We start from the raw sequence: 17,815 nt of genomic DNA, 5'->3' as shown, positions 1-17,815 counted from the left end.
AACAGTCACCAGTCAATCACAGAGGGATCTGACTAAAACAGTCATATATAATGACAACAGAGATATATGTAATCAATGGCAGTTTTTCAATGAATCTGTAAATTCTGTTGTGCATATATCACAATGCTACATTTTTTTTGCAAGGATTTACATCTTTTTCTGATCATGATCATACAACACGAAGGTAAATTTTGTGACTCAAGTGATAAGAGGAGTGTATAAAAGCTAGATGAAAGTTCTTGATTTGATTTCAGAGCTCCCCATAGCCTGTTGAAGTGTTACTGAGTAAGATGCTGAACCTCTAACTCTTGTCAAAGCCCAAGTGACTACTCGATGTTTATGGATCATCCAAGACACTGTTTTTACAAGAGATGCTACTGTCAATATATTTGCAATTGACAAAGGGTCTACCCCATCTGCTCGATCTGTTCCCTCCCTGCTACATGATAGGGTTAGTGTGTGTGTGTGTGTGTGTGTGTGTGTGTGTGTGTGTGTGTGTGTGTGTGTGTGTGTGCGTTTGTGTGTGTGTGTGTGTTTGTGTGTGTTGTTTATTCCTTACATTTTTGTTTGTCAAAATTATTACTCTTTAATAATAACAGGTTCAATGACCAGCACAGACTATATATATATATATACTGTATGTGTGTGTGTGTGTGTGTGTGTGTGTGTGTGTGTGTTTCTTCTTCAATATTCTCAACATCGATTATATAATCCTTTCAAGTTTTGCTTTTTGTAAGTGTTTCTACAGCATTATAGTTATCCCTTAGAGCATGTGAAACTTTATCATAATACCATCACAGTTGAACAATGCAATCCCAGTCCAAGATATATTATGTATTCTGCTGATGTGCCATCTTGACCTTACTGTTGCACGTCCTTGGTGCATGCAGAGTGCAGCAAATGCCTTCTTGGCGGGATTGCATGCCCAAGCTCATTTTAATGTGCTTTTTCATTCTCAGCTCACCGTCACCAAATTCAACAGCAGAAGCTCAGAGAAACCATATTAAATGATTGAAATAATATCTCTAATTTTGGCACTTAATACATTATGGTTGACAAATCATTATTTGAATATTATATATAGCTATATATAATTTGCAAATTACCAGAAGCTTTTCTGTTCAAGTCTGGTTGACCTAAGCTACCATAATTTAATATGAGTATGTTCACCCATGGATCAAGCATGGGCATTGTCATCCAAATTAAAGCACCATTCATTTTGATTCCACAAACTCAAGCAGCAAAACTTAAGAAGACCAATGTATATATCCGTGCAATCAAATTTTTCAACTACACAGCATTCATAAATGATTCGTTAATTAAATAATTAGTTACAACACAGGAACTATCAACAATGGATTGGAAAAGTTCCTTTCATTGTCTTAAAGCACTGGAAACAGTGGTGTGAACAAAAATTGTAGTTTTTCAAAGCTGGCATTTCTAGTAATTTATAGTAAGTTAAATATCCAAGCAAAATATCTCCTATCAAGTGTGTCTCCTTTTTCTTCTCAACATTGAAAGTTGACCATTGAATGCGCTGTCACCTTGATACAGAACTCTCCTCGGTTGTCTATTCATTACAAAAACTATCTCATTTCGATACTTATCTCAAAGCTCTCTGTCGAGGCTGGAGGTTGTTCCTGAAAGTCTAATACAAAATGTGTCTATCAGAATCAGAATCAGAATTGCGTTAATCGGCAAGTAATTTTCAAGGAATTTGCTTTGGTGTTAGACAACATGTAACAGGCATTAAATTAAGAGTGAAATCAGGGCAATTATGCTTTCTCGTGCAAAGTGGTAAGTTGTGCAAAGCAGTGCAAAGTAATGCAATAGAGTGGTTGTGACAGTGTTAATGGGGGTCTGGAGCCTTATTGATGAGGCAGGCTTACTTTGTATAAAGACATGCATGCATTCAAATAATGTGCTGGGGTTCGTATACATAGAAAGACAGCATTAAGTATATTTTTTTATTCATTTATTTATGTATTAATTTTGCTCAATTTGGACCTGGAACACAAAAGTAACTTTCATGCTTAATCATCCATGGCCTGGATTAACAATTACCAGTACTGGTAGTGTTAATCTACAGGGTACTAGTGGAAATTAGCATGCTTTTCATCCATTTGTATGCCATGCATACAGTTTGAAAGGGAAGTATGTCCCTTCATTTTACTTTGATTAATCTTTGCTGTATTTGTATGTATTGACTACTTCAAAGAAACTACCAAACTGCACCTTATGTACTTGACACCCGGAGTATGAAGCAATTTAATTTACACAGCCAGCCCCATTGGCTACTGGAGAGATGCCAATCTTCCTTCACAATTAGGGAGAGACAGACCTTTGAGAGTGGATAGAATACCATTTCATCCTGACACTGATCAGATAAATGGGAAATGATAAATGTGGAATGTCTTCCACTCCACTTCCGGTAACCTGTATAACTTTTTGTTCAAAAAGAATGCCTCGGAATTTGGCTGTGCTCTTCATTTCAAATGCTTAATCCAAGTGACAGTTGTATTTTAGCTATTGCTGTGAGGTTATGTGGCAAGAAATAATAAAATATGTTGTTATGGTGATTAATTTCCAAGATTTTGACCAAATTCTACTGATGTCACCAGTTGACCAGAGAGCAAAATTCCTTTACCTATAATAACAATATTTTAGACATCTTGCCAAATAATCTGTTTAATCTGTAATCTGATTTTAATCTGTAAATCGTGTATCTTAAAACAAGGGATTAAACCACATTTACTCAGCACAGGTAACCAATCTCTAAACCTAATATAGTGTGGTCACAACTGAAATTAATCGTTAACATTAAAAGGATCAAGACGATATCAGACAAAAAATCTTTTCCTTTCTTTTTTGTTTACCAAAAGATAACTGCAAGTTAATGTCCATGACATTAAGCAAAGAAGCAATGGAAAACAGTTATTCCACAGAAGTCAAAATTATTACTATTGTTATTACCATTTTCCAACCTTGTCCTTATTATTTAAACAGTTTGAGCATTCTGACAGCAACAACCATATTATAATGATTATCCAAAGTCCTCAATCATTATCATGATTAATTCAGTGATATTTATGTAACATGCAAATGTACCATTGTACTCTTGCATTGATAGGCTGCCTTCACAGTTATTCCAAGTGATTAATGCATTTGCAGTGACTTTATTGGACCATTATCTGTCTTGATTAAGTAGTCATTCTTGCAGTTTTTTTCTCATTTCAGCAAGGGAGATTTATGACCAATTCTTTCTTTTATGACTGTTCTTTCTTTTCTAATTATATTATTTAGGACATGTTATACCATATCATCAATTTGATTACTATATTCAGGAGGAGAAATAACAGGAAACACAAGGACAAAAAAGTAAACATCTGTGGCTTTGGCTACCAAGATACTATTAGTGATGATTTTCTGAATCCAAATAATTTACCCTCCGTAAAAGAAGTAGTGGAAATCCAGCCTACCCAATGTCACTAGTTTTTCTCATATTTTGCAGCCATGATTCATCTCTTTGTCCAACTATGAGGAAATGTTCAATATCTGTTATACAATTCCATTACAATACGAAGTTGCAAAATCAGTACCTCTTAGAGAACGAGTGTTTTAGAGGATTTATTTGAAACTTTTATGGCCCACCCAGTTTTGTGGTTTTGATAAAACCATTTACCAGGTAGTAGAGAAAGCTGTACATGTTTACATAAAATAGCTTAAAATGGTACATTGGCATAAGCTTGAAGGACAATAAGACCGTCATACTGGCCTATGCTTTTTAGTGAGCACCCATCTTTACTTTTTTAGAATGCGTCTATGTTGTCAATGTGTGACCCTTGGCTTCATGACCCAAAAAAAAAAAAAAAAAAAAATTTTTTGTGACCTTTACTCTTTTTTTTCAGTAACATCATCTCCATGATTGCTGTCAGTTATCCCAGACATTACCCAATCATTGGCCTTAAGACTGCTAAGCTACATATATTGTCATAATTAGAGACAAAGACAGAGAGAGAGGGAGGGATGGAGAGAGTGAGAGAGAAAGTGAGAGAGATTTTTAACTGGCTTTACAACACTCTCTTTCCTTGCGGCTAGTATATCGTACATAGTGTATTTTAAAGCCCCTGGGCTACATTGAAGCCCCTGGGCAGCAAGATACTTAGCTGTGCCTGATGTCAAGAGCAGAAAAGTGTTGTTTCTGTCTACCTAAAGAGAGAAGTGAAAAAGAGTTGAGAGCCTAGTTTCAATGGCTCTATCTACACCATATGTAGACTAATGCAGGTAGGAGCTGCTACTTTTGTTTTTTGTGATTCCAGGAGTAGTAGCTGGCTGCATGTCGGAGTGTCCCAGAAGCATTTTTATCTTTGCTTTGTGTGTAATATGTCATGGGTAATTTAGATCAAAACCAGAGCTATTTGTAGAGAAGATAAAACTTACTGGTGTATCATATCAACCTGCAATATAGGATCAGGCCTGAAACACCTTAGATGAATTTTAAAATGGAAGAAACAAGATTTCTCTTTGATGTTCAAGAAAACAAAGTAAGCTGAGTAATTTAAATAGATTGCTGCAGAGCATAACCACAGACGGGATATATAGAAACAGTTAGACACCATACGGGGCTTACTAAACAGCTTTTTTTAAAAAAAAAGAAAAATGAGAATTAGCCAGCCTCTCAAAAATGAAATGTATTTGGGAATTATGGTCTGAAAATGGAGTGAGAATACAAGACAGATCAAGCTAGTGGACTTTAGGGGAAAGACAGTTGCCCAAGCACCATGTCATAATCTTGTCACCATCAAAATCAGTTCCAGTTCCACAGGGGTAAAGCATATATTCTTAAATTACAATGCGGGAAAATATGAAAGAGACAAATAAACCTGGTATCATTCAGTCATTTTGGTTACAAACTCATCTGTATCAATTCTTAGAGAGCATTATTAATATAGGTTTTTAATGGACATATCCTGAGACATACTGCTCCCCACAGGGAGTTATGACTGAAGCAAATGGGTCAAGCAGAGACATGATATAGTGTCAGCTGATGAGCAAATGTTTTTCATCACATTTACTGTGCTTTGCTGATGCACTGGTCAATTACATTTAAAGAGGAAAATAAGGGATTGCCAAATACAAATATAATTTAGTCTTTTGATGTTGGGAATAAGCAGGAACAAAAAGGAAAATAGGGCCTCCTAAGACATTCAGACCAATGAGGTTAGTTTCAGATTAAGATTGTTAATCAATGATTAATAATAATCAATAGACAAAGTGGAGTGGAGTGGTACAAAGGTTACCTTAAAAATACAATGCTGCATATACTGATTTTTAAAACAATAAAGAAACAAAATCAATTCTGTTTACTATAATTTCCATATTTTTTTCCTCATTATGTTTTAGGAGTTATACAATGTAATTCAAAAATCTGTGTAATGAATTGTGATTTAAAAATATGTTAAATATTTTTTGGAGAACAATAGTTACTGGCTACTATCAAGACATCTACCATTTTTGAACCTGAAGAAAAATAATTTCACAACATTAAATTTTCCATAGAAAAACCAAAACAAACAAAAATAATGTATAAAAGAATAACGATGTATTTTAGTTGTCTAATTAACCCAATTTAATGTGCATTGATTGTGTTTTGTTCTTTAACAACATTTCTATCCCCACACTTTAAACATTTGTTATTGATGTCATTTCAACCCCATCTGTGTTTTTTTTCTCCAGTTTACTTCAAATTAATCCTTTTATGTTTCATTATACCAGTACTGGGGGGTTTGTGAAAATGTTACAGATACAATGTGGGCACACTGAGATATTATGCACACTAGAGAGCACTCTGCCCCCTATTTCTGGAAACATAGCAATCTTCCACCCCTTTCCTCTCCCCCTTCCCCCTTCACACAAGTATGGGGTTCTAGTCAGGGAGCTAAGGAAACAAAATGTCTGTCAATGAGTCATTCAAAAAATATTGGCAATCAGAAAAACACAAAAAAGAGGAAAATGTGTAAGTGATTTTCAATATATTTATGTGTGTGTGTGTGTGTGTGTGTGTGAGGGGAGAGAGAGAGAGAGAGAGAGAGAGAGAGAGAGAGAGAGAGAGAGAGAGATTTTTAACCACCTTCACAGCACTCTCACATAAAACACAGTGGATAACATTAAATCCCACAATGCTTTGACCTTGTAATTGATTTTTTGCTTTGGACATTTTTATATTTTTTTATGTGAGTCTGCATGGTCCATAGTGCACTTAAACTAGTGATTATTGATATTCCTAACCCACCCATCCTTGGATAGCCAGAGACTGTGACATCTTTAGATGTTTGACTGTCTGGTTTCTTTCCTTCATTGGTACAAATGAGAAGATGTAATAATATTAAAAACTTAGTGGTCAAAATAAAGTTTATCATTGGAAAGGTGAGAAGGACAAGGCAATGTTATTAATAGTGAGCAAGCACAGCTAGAAAGATAGACAGATAGATAGATAGATAGATAGATAGATAGATAGATAGATAGATAGATAGATAGATAGATAGATAGATAGATAGATAGATAAACAAACAAACAAAACAAACAAATAAATAAACCAACAGGTAAGTAAATAAATAAATAAATAAATAGATACAAAACACAAACATAATGTGAACATTTATAAAAATCAAATATTTGAGATGAGCGCCAGGTCCCTTTTTACCTTTTTGTGTTTTTTTCTTCCATTTTATTAATTTATTCATTTGTTTTTTGGTTCAAACCACTATAGAAATAATATGCTCCAGTCTTCAAGTGCATAAACTGCATCATCTGCAACCATACTGATCAACCTCCTCTATACATAAAAATGTTTCAGGTGTAAATATTCATTTGAACAATATAGATTACAAAAAAGGTAAAAGACCATCTTTCATATTTTGTGTCTGCACATATTTTCCACTGACTTTATGATCAACTTTTAAGGTCAACATATTGTGTAATTGGATGCTTTGCCAAATCATACCTTTACAAAATACAAAAAGATTGTTCTTTGTTTCTTTCTTTCTCTTTCTTTCATCCTTTTTATTGTGTATATTTACAGTCTATTTTTAAACAATAGTTGAATGTTGTGTTATTGAAAGACACATTAAAGCTGTAATATATATCCATCAGAGAAAGACCTTACCCCAAGGAATATATTCCTATGTGTGTTCCCTTAGTACACCAACAGGTCCAAGAGTCAATTGCTTGGTTTTCCTGTGACCTCATAGCACATAATGCAAATAAATCCAGTGCACAGTAATTAGCTGCTTAAAGCAAACTTCATTTACTTCACAGTGAGATGTTTTACAAAAAAAGTTTCCAAATTTCTGATTCTTTTTTTTCCCTTTCGTCCAACATTATGTTCACTACAAGATCCAAAACAGGTATTTGCTGGATTTTCCTGAAAATCACAGGTAAGGATATAATAACAAAGCAGGGTCACACCTCACATTCCCGAGAAGCTTGTGTTTGGCAAGTACAAGAGCCATATTCATTGATGATTACCAAAGCTCCTTCAATGTGGTTGGGTTTATAGTCAACGTAGTATTCCGGCGTAGAAATTGTAGCCATCTGCTGTATGCTTTGCTTCTGCTTCTGTTTACGCCGCTGGTTGCCGAAACACTGCCTTAGTTGTCTTATCCCAGCTGGAAAACATTTCCATGCTACATACAGCATTAGAACTATAATGAGAAAGGAAAAAATAAGAGCCATGGTACCGGTCACCACCTTGTGGATCTGCATTGTGCTGTCTAGGTCATCATGGCTCATTGTTACAGTGAAGGAACTGGTGACCACTCGACCTTCCTCACTTTCATACGGATTTGGAGTGAAAGGGCCTATAAACACAGAACCACCTTGGGATAGATCCTTTGTTGAGGAATACAAAATAGCTGATGTCACATCCAAAGGAGAATCATCACATAGCTGAAACGCATAGACAGCATCCAGTAGATCCTCACCCTGTGCTGTGTCAGGGCTTGAACATTGTAGAGAAGTGTCATGTTGGCCACGGAAGGTAATCAACCATGAGGCCAAGGCACACACATTGCGGCTGCACTCCCATTCATTCCCTCCCAATGTAATGCTGTCCAGTGATGACCATGAGTCCATAATGCGCTGGTCCATGGAAGTCAAACGATTGGAGTCTAGCATCAGCACCTTCAAGTTCGGCGCACTCTCAAAAACATGTGGCTCGATGTACTCAATTTCATTGGCTGACAAATCCATCTTCTCCAAAAACTGCCAAGTCCATTCCAGGGTATTGACAACAACAGTAGCATGGTTGTTGTGCATGTACAGAGTGCGCAATGAGACCAGGCGAGGAAAGTGAGCTAAGTTGACTTTTACCAGCTCATTGTGCTCAAGGTGCAACTCCGTCAACTTGAAGAGGCCAGCAAAGGAATTTCGTGCAAGACTTTGCAATTGGTTGTATCCCAAATCTAGAAACTGCATACTCCGGCAGTCTTGAAAAATGCGAACTGGAACAAATTTTAGAGAATTGTAGCGCAAAAGCAAATTTGTGAGTTTTCTAAGACCATGAAATAGATCAGGTTCGAGACCTTGCAGCCTGTTATATGAAAGATCCAGGATACGCAAATTTGGAAGAGGCCTGAAGGTACCATTTGGCAGGCTCTCAATTCGGTTGCTGCTCAGGTCTAACTCCTTGACCCGTCTTAACCTGTCAAATGTGCCCTCCTCCACAGTGTCAATGTTGTTGTGATCAAGGTAGAGCCAGGTGAGCTGTGTGAGACCAGCCAAATGTCCATTACGCAGCTCAGTTAAATTGTTCTCTCTCATTGACAGGCCCATTGCACTGCTCAGATTGCGGGGAAGTTCTGTAAGGTTGAGCCCTTCGCAGTACAGCAGCTTGCTGTCGCAACGACATAGCCTTGGACAAAGTCCCTCCACCAAGGGAACCATTCTAAGAACAATGCCCAATGAACACAGTATCAAACCCAAGGGCTTCTTTAGTGGCCACTTTAAATACAGTCCAATTAAAAGGAAATCCATTAGCATAAATATCGAGTGATGTCACTGAGAGAATGTCCATTGAATCTATATACAATGTTTTTGTTTCCTACTTCATCATATTAAATTAATTCTATTACATCACATAATATTACAGTTTCCTTTCTGTAATTTAGCTTAGTATTGTTTTTTGTTGGTTTTTTTTTTTTTTGGCTTTTTTTAATCTAGTTGTCCAAGGGAATCATTATTAAAATACGCAGTGTCCTCTTCATGTTATATATCAGACAGTGGCTGTAGAAACAGGGGATGGAGGGAAAAATCAAATAGAAAAATTGTAAATAAAAATCTTCACTGATCAATCTTATCTGGAAATATTCCTACTCACCCCTGTCCAAAAGCTGACAATCTCCATTCAGGACCTTGTTTTGTGCCCCAACGCTAATTATGTGCATCAGAAAAGGACTCCACTGTGGCACCCCCCTCCCCCCTTTCAGTGGTCACCAGATCCTTGGCAGGCTTACAATGTCTTAGTTCTCCTCAAATGAAAGAGCAAGGAAAAGAAGGAATCCAAGTAGATTTCAGAGAAATGGTAAAAAGCGCAAGCTCCTTGTCTGCATGCATGAGCTCTGTCTCTGTTGCTCCTCTGCAGTCCTCTGCTGCAATGATCAGAGACTCAACCCGAGGAAAAAAACAGGGAAAATCTTTTTCAGTATGTCTTTCTCTCTTCTCCTCCCTTTGCTGCGTAGGTTTCGTCAGATCTGTCAAAACGCATTATCTCTCATATCTGGAACCAATCACTGAATTCTAAGGTTTAAATCCATTCAAGTCAGTAATCATGCTCTCAGCCATTGATGCATGCGAAAAAGGGATTTAAAGAGGTGAACTCTGCGCATTATTTCCTTATGCGATGATATTCCTTGCCATCTCAGTGTCTCATTTTGTTCAAGAAGCCTCTTGCATCCCTTGTAGCTTTCGCACACTCCCTTTCTCTCCTGGTGTTTTCCCAGCCAGCTGGAAGAGTCTGCTGAAGGCTGGTGTGGGTGGCCAAGCAGGGGCAGTAAATGTGGGAAGCTCAATCCCTTGCAGCAGACCAGTAGACTGACACTGCATGCAGAAGCACCGTCTGTTCACTGAGTGTTGTGAGCCACTCACAATTCAGTGTACTCTCTCTCTCCCCTCCTCTGTTGCTTTCTTTTCCTTGATCGCTCACTCACTTGTTCAGACTGCTCCCCTCTTACTTTCTCTCTTCTCTCCCCTCCATGCTTTTCTCTTCTGTCTCTGTTTTTCTCTCTGCCCAAGACATTTACATATTCAGAAAGGGCTGGGCTAATACCGAGAGCTTTAATGACACCCCCTCTCACCACCCCTTCCTTTTTTCCTCCTCCTTTACTCAATGTAATGAATTGAGCCATATTATGTCTTACACCTCTGATGGAGCAGTGAGAAAGCACTCTTTTATATTCGGTGTTACATTGAACTATATAAATTGTATTTCATTAGTTTCATTCCTCCAGAAGAGAGGTTTTTCCACACATAGTTACATGAATAGTGTAACTTTGAATGATTTGGAAAATGCCATTGCCAAATCATTCAAAGCCAATTACTGAAAGGGGATAAACTCCAGTGTTCTGATATATTATCATTTATTTTTTTCATACACCAACATTTTTGGTTCTTTTTTCACTGAGTGTGACATGCATAATGGTATTCTAAGAGTCATGCCAGTCTCATTGTGTTGAAATGCAGTTTTTTGTGCCCTTACAAAAGGCTACATTATGATGAGGAAAGATTTGAGTCCAACATCTTCCATATAATGTGCAGTAATCTCTTCAGGTCTGTTCCCTCTAGTTTTACATGGACCTGGCCATGATGTTTAGCCCTGCTGTTTAACATGCAGAAAAGCCCAGATAAGTCCTTACAATTTGTCTGTTTTGATACAGATGCTTCCAAAGATGGCATTATTTATCATGCTACTGTCTGAGCCATATTGCATTTTTACATCATGAACACAGTGCCATCATGCACAGATATCCAGATGCACAATTGGAGGATTTGTGGAATGTAGCACTAAACATTACATTTTTTTTTTCAACTTACCCAGGAGAGAGAAATGCTACTGTATGCTACTTTGTGCAGCTGTTATCACATTGAGACTCCACTGGATTCAAAATTCCACATCTGATTGAAAACCATGGTGCTGTCTCTGGGAATAAATGATGGCAGTTAAGTGCTATGAAATGAGAAAATAGAATATCAGAGCACAATGCATCTATGGTTAATGCTTCATGTCTGCTTGATAGTTTACTTCTGATACTTGCAAAAGTCATAGATGACTCTTTATAAGTCATGTATTGTATTTATGACTTATGGAGCCTGTTTTTGGTCCCTTCTTTTACAAACCAAATCTCTGATGGATATTAAAATATATTTGCTTTTTGTTTGGCTAATCTACCATCTGTGTTTTTACATTGAATTCCCTAATTTTAATGTCATAATTTGTAATAAAATAGTAATACAGATAATTTGCTCCCTTCCATGTTCTTGTTTTCTGTGTATTTTTTTTTTTTTTTTTTACTGTTATGCATTTATTCATCTGTGCAGTTGCTATGCATGTAAAATGTCTTGTAAAGGAGAGTGTGGTACAGGTCTGCATTATTGGTATCCTTGTCAAAATCTTTTTGTGGCAACCGGACATGTATTTCTGGACTTGAAGACGTTTCACCCCTCATCCAAGAGGCTTCTTCAGATTTAATGAAATGTGAGAGTTTCCGACTATAACAGCCAAGGCTCTATATTTATATACATATATTTATAATATGTAACATTTTATAATATACTACATAGTATATTTTACAATATATGAAATATATCAAAAAAATATAAATAGTGTGATAAATTCATTAAAATGTGACACAGCTAATTTATGTTACATTTCATATATATATATATATACAATGTTATAAGATATAATATGATATATTTTATAATATAATAAATATATCAAAAAAAAGAATACTGAATGATTTATTCATTAAAATGTGACACAGTTAGTTAACTCATGTCAGGTATATGAAAGTAAAACTTCATTTTTTTAAATATTTTTTGAAAGATTCATTAATATATACATATATATATATATATATATATACATATATATATTTTTTTTGTTTTTTGTTTTTTTTTGTGTGTATTAAACTGCAACATTGTCTTGTCTACACAATAGATAATTGGGACAATAACCCATCATATGGACCTGTCCATGTCATAGTGCCGAAAATAAGGCCAGCAAGCCGGCCAATGACTTTTTTGAGCCCACCAAGCACACAAAAATTGCTAAAAGGACATCGACAATAGCAATGTTATTAGCTCACATTAACCAACAAGTATATTGTACGTCTACAATCACACAAACTTCTTCTTCATTTCCTTTCGGATCCTCTCTTCAAGGGTTGCCACTGTGAAACAACCTTCTCAGTCTAATCCTATTCTCTATATCCTTTTCTCTCACACAAACAAATATCATCTCCTCTTCCACAGCATCCATAGCTTCCACAACTTCTCTGAGACAGTTCCATTCCTCCATAGGTATATCATCAGGACCAACTGCTTTTCCACTCTTCATGCTCTGCAATGTCCTCTTCACTTCGCCTTTCCTGATCTCTCCACCTTGTGTTCTACAATAGTCACCCCTTCTACCCTTCGCTCTCATTTATTTTTCTTGTTCATCAACTCTTCATAGTACTCTTTCCATCTTCCCATCACTCTTCTGGCACCTGTTTATATTTCTCTTTCTCTCCTTAATCACTTGAAGCTACTGCATGACCTTTCTATCTATTTCTCTATTTTGCCAACCTGTATAAAGCATTTTCTCCTACTATCCATCCTAGCATACAAGTAATGATACACCCTTTGTTTGGCCTTGACCACCACTACCTTGTGCTGTATTCCTGCCTGCTCTCTTCTCTAGTGTCCTTCCTTTTTTTTTTTTTGCTGAGCTCTTTCTCTGTACATACGCCTTCACTTCCTCATTCTACCAGTCTCACTATCTACTTTCTTTCCGACTACACACCAAGTACAACCACTAGACACAGTATATCATCCTTTCTTCTCTGCATTATATCTAGCTCTTCCTGACATTATTTGAATGTTTAAAGTCTGTATGCTTAGTCCCAGAATCTTGCCTTTTCTCTTCTATCACTGCCTCTGAACAGGCCTTCCTTTTCTCCTTCTTAGACCCGCAGTAGCCCAATCTCCACGAGTGCCCTGTAGGTTAAGCCTTGACCAGGCCTTGACCGATCCAGTACAAAAGTTGTATGTTTGATACACATATTTGGTTTTGGCATAAGTTTTATGCCAGATGCCCTTCCTGCCTCAACCCTCTGCATTTTCCGGGCTTGGGGCCAATCTAACAGAAACTTTCTTTTGCCATCCTGAAGCCAACTTTTCTATAGAAACACAAAACAGTGTAAAAAGAAATACATTTCCCAAGCTTCAGTAAAATTGCATTCATTTCGAATTCATTACTAGGGATGGTGATGGTCATCAAATTGTATTTACATATTCAGCTTTCAAATATTTTAAGTTGACTTTGCAGATGAAGAGCAATGAGTCTCTTAGTAGAGATATCATGCCAAACCCTTGATTGCTTCTTCTCCCTGACATGTTTGATAATGAAGCATTTCCTGGATTTTATTCAATAACTGATGATTCAATAAAGATTTATGGAGTTCAATCAGACTTATGTTGTGGCACAGTTTCCAATGCCAGATCTTCTGCTACTGTATATGCTTTCTGTAATGTCTGCAAAATTCTGCATCACAAAACTGCAATTCCAACGAGTCACTTGCAACACGCCAATGTTACAATGGCAGAATTTTTAAATCATTCTATAATGAGGTCAGCAGCTGCAGCAGTGACACCCCAACCTCCCTCACCCCCACTACCAGGTCCAGCTGCTCTGGGGGCGCCCTAAGGCACTCCCAGGCCAGCCTGGAGACATAGTCTCTCCAGCATGTCCTGGGCCTTCCCTGTAGTCTCCCAGATGGACATACCCAAAATAATTCCCCTTGGAGGCGTCCAGGAGACATCCTGACCAGATGCCTGAGCCACCTCATCTGGCCCCTTTTATGCAGAGGAGCAGCAGCTCTACTCCAAGCTCCTTCCGGATAACTGAACGTCTCACTTTATCTTTAAGGGAGAATCTGGCCACCCTACGGAGAAAACTCAATCCGGCCGCTTGTATCCGCAGTCTTGTTGTTTCGGTCACTACCCACAGCTTGTGACCATAGGTGAGGGTGGGAATGTGGACCGGTAGATTGCCTCTTCACCATGACAGACTGGTACAGAGTCCACATCACTGCAGACGCCACACCAATCCGCCTGTCGGTCTCCCATTCCATCCACCCCTTGAACTCCTCCACCTGGGGCAGGACCTCTTCCCCGACCAAGACTGGGCATTTCATCCGTTTTCGGTTGAGCATAATGGTCTAGGATTTGGCGCTGCTAATCCTTATCTTTAAGGATCACTTTACACATGACCTGATGAGGCCAACAGAGACTTGGTCTTGTGGCCACTATACCGGATCCCCTTGACGCCCAGGCTGCCCCTATTGCTGCCCCTAAATTATGAACAGAATAGATGACAAAGGGCAGCCCTCACGGTGTCCAACTCTCACCAAAAATAGGTCCGAATTCCAACTGGCAATGCGGACCAGGCTCCAACACCAATCATACAGGGACCAAACAGCCCGTGTAATGGGATTCGGTATCACATCCTCCCGGAGCACCCCCCACAGGATTGCCCGCAAGACACGGTAAAATGCCTTCTCCAGATCCACAAAACACATTTAGACTGGTTGGACAAACTCCAATGCCCCCTCAAGGACCCTGCTTAGGGCATAGAGCTGGTCCACAGTTCCATGACCAGGATGAAAACAGTCCTGCTCCTCCTAGATTCAAGGTTCAACGACCCAGCAGACCCTCTTCTACAGCACTGCTGAATAGACCTTATCAATGGAGACTGGGGATCCCCCTATAGGTGGCGCACACCCTCCGATCTCCCTTTTTAAAAAGGGGATCACCACCCCAGTCTGCCAGTCCAGCAGCACTGTCCTGAAAACCATGTAATACGGAGAGGTGTGTCAGCCAGGACAGCCCTACAGCATCTTTGCCTTGAGGGACTCAGGGTGGTCCTCATCCAACACCAGGGCCCTGCTACTCAAGAGCTTTTTGACTGCCTCATCCTGAATATAGGTGTGTCCTCTCCAGATTCCCCCAGCTCTGCTTCCTCACTGGAAGGCATTTTAATGGGGTTGAGGAGGTCTCATAACTATTCCTGACACCAATCAACAAAGTTTCCAGTTGAGGTCAGCAGTGCTCCGCTACCACTGGACACAGTGTTGACAGAGCACTGCTTCCCTCTCCTAAGCCACCGGATGGTGGATCAGAATCTCCGTGATGCTCACCCGAAGTCGTTTTCCATGGTCCCCCCGAATTCCTCCCACGCTCAAATTTTTTTCCTCTCAATCACGCTCTTCCAAGTCGCACTGCCGTTACTCACATGAGCGTTGAAGTCTCCCAGGAGTCCCCGGCAGGAGCCCTCTCTAGCAGCCCGCAAGGGAGCTGGAGAGGGCTCCTACCGGGGAGGTGTTGTTGGGTGCATAGCCACAAACAAAAGTCAGAACCTATCCCCCCTCCTAAGGGCAAAGGGAGGCGACCCTCTTGTCCATCAGGTTGAACTACAATGTACAGGCACTGAGTCGGGGGCCACTCAATATGCCCACCCCTGCCCCGCACCTCTCACCGAGGGAAACTCCTGAGTAAAATAAGAGTCCAGGCCCTCTCGAGAGGCCTGGTTCCGGACCCCACGCTGTGCATCGAGGTGAGTCTGACAATATCTAGTCGGAATCTCTCAGCCTCACGCACCAGCTCAGGCTCCTTCCCCGCCAGAGAGGTGACATTCTGTATCCCAAGAGCCAGCTTTTGCAGCTGAGGATTGGACCACCAAGGTCCTCCACTCCGGCCACCGCCCGGTTCGCACTACCCCTAACCCCCCTGGCCCTTCCTGGGTGGTGAGCCCAGGGGACGAGGGACCCATGTCGGTCCTTTGGGCTGTAAACAGCCAAGCCCCACGGGTGAAGGCCTAGCCACCAGGTTCTCGCCATCGAGCCCTAACCCCAGGCCTGGCTCCGGAGAGGACCCCAATGACCCGCGTCCAGGCAAGGGAAGACTTGGTCCAATATTTTTCTTCATCATGGGGGACTTCTGAGCTGCGCTTTGTCTAGTCCCTCTGCTGGGACCTGTTTGCCTTGGGTGATCCTTCCAGGGGCATAAAGCCCCTGACAACATAGCTCACAGGATCACTGGGACATGCAAACCCCTCCACCACGGTAAGGTGGCAGCCCACAGAGAGGCATTAGTGACATTATCTTCATATACACTTATTCCATTTCTTTCCTGAGCTTCTGGCGTATTACTACAGTTTTCCAGTTTGCAGTGCATCATGGCTGAACAAAGCTTATATAAATAGATTGTAGAAATTATATCACTGACTACCGTGTGCTTCCCTGGTCTTGAATAGTTTTATAGGTTTCGAGCAGGATTGCTTAGGGCAGTGATCCCTGAACTTTTTATCACCGCGGACTGGTCAACGCTTGACAGTTTTACTGTGGGCTGGTAAACATGTGAGATCTGTTTTTTACTAATTTTTGCTAGCTTGTGGGTTGCATTTTTGGTGCTCAAGTGACCGAGATGTAACCGAGAAAATCCGGTCATTTTTCAGAATAAATATTGTTCAGACTCAAATGAGAAATCCAATGGAAATAATTATTTCTTGTGCAGCACGGTACCAATTGATCCACAGACCGGCACTGGTCCGCGGCTCAGGGTTTGAGGACCATTGGCTAAGGGGATCAGAGCAGTCATATTGGAAGCAAACATACTTCGTTCAATTCCCACACTCTTCCTAGTATGGCCAAAGTATTTGTTGAGCAAGACACTGAGCCCCCCGCTGCTACCCTGGCACAAGTCATCCTTGATTGTTTAAATGCAGTGGTCAAATTCCACTGTATAACTGAATGTGACAATTAAGTCTTCTTTTCTTCATTTAGGATCATTACCAAAATGTAACACAATACTGTCTAGCTGTGTACATTACCTGTATAGATGATGCAGTTGTTCTGCTGTGGCTTTAGTGTCTACCTCAAATATGTGCAAATATGTGCAATCATACTATCATAACCCACTTACCTTTGATTTACTGCTGTGTCTGCTTTACTATCAGTCTTGAAGCATTTTGTCCCTTTTCCAAACCCCCATAATCCCTGATTAGAGCTACATGCATTCAGCAACCCACTCAGGATAGCAGCTGGAGTTGTCACTGTCCTAGTTTACAAAAATCACTCCTATCATTTTCTAAAGCTGTTATGATCCCTGATAACCATCTCCTTCACATAGAGAATCCATATAGATAAGTACTTTTTTGCGTAAATTTTACAGAATGTTGCTGTGTATTTTTACATCTTGTCAGTGGATGAGAAACTCCTTGTATAGAAAACTGTCTAATCTTAGTCATCTTTATTAATTGTTATAGATTTCATGTAAAATTATCAGACACATGCTTATATACTGGTAGTTTTTTAATGGTATGTCACGATTTTTATACATGTTACAATCTATCTCTATATTGTATATGCACATGTGTATTACCGTAATTTATGGACTATTGAGTGCACCTGAATATAATCTGCACTGGATAAAAATAAATAAATAAAAAATGGGTACATATATAGGTCACACTTGTCTATGAGCCGCAGGTGTCCATGTT

At 39.4% G+C, this 17,815-nt stretch overlaps 2 protein-coding genes across 4 annotated transcripts in view; one reads left to right on the top strand and one right to left on the bottom strand.

The window, feature by feature from the left end:
- ctnna2 (catenin (cadherin-associated protein), alpha 2) overlaps positions 1–17,815 on the top strand; it is a 270,175-nt gene that overhangs the window by 158,278 nt on the left and 94,082 nt on the right. The gene's annotated exons all lie outside the window — the stretch shown is intronic.
- Positions 7,283–9,919, bottom strand: lrrtm1 (leucine rich repeat transmembrane neuronal 1). The gene is made up of 2 exons (XM_086156788.1): positions 9,377–9,919; positions 7,283–9,282 (listed from the first exon to the last, which is right to left on the bottom strand). Exon 2 carries the CDS (start codon positions 9,037–9,039, stop codon positions 7,462–7,464), a length of 1,578 nt encoding a protein of 525 aa, XP_086012914.1. The 5' UTR covers positions 9,040–9,282; positions 9,377–9,919; the 3' UTR covers positions 7,283–7,461.

This window comes from Fistularia commersonii, chromosome 12 (genome assembly GCF_037954325.1).
Source record: "Fistularia commersonii isolate RoL2024-O1a breed Wild chromosome 12, RoL_Fcom_v1.0, whole genome shotgun sequence".
Classification (NCBI taxonomy): Eukaryota; Metazoa; Chordata; class Actinopteri; order Syngnathiformes; family Fistulariidae; genus Fistularia; species Fistularia commersonii.
Note: the sequence above shows the minus strand (reverse complement) of the source record. Positions and strands in the feature narration are given on the sequence as shown.

What these genes read in the sequence shown, in the direction of transcription:
- lrrtm1 (XM_086156788.1), bottom strand. Translation starts at nt 9,039, where the DNA reads ATGCTAATGGATTTCCTTTTAATTGGACTGTATTTAAAGTGGCCACTA.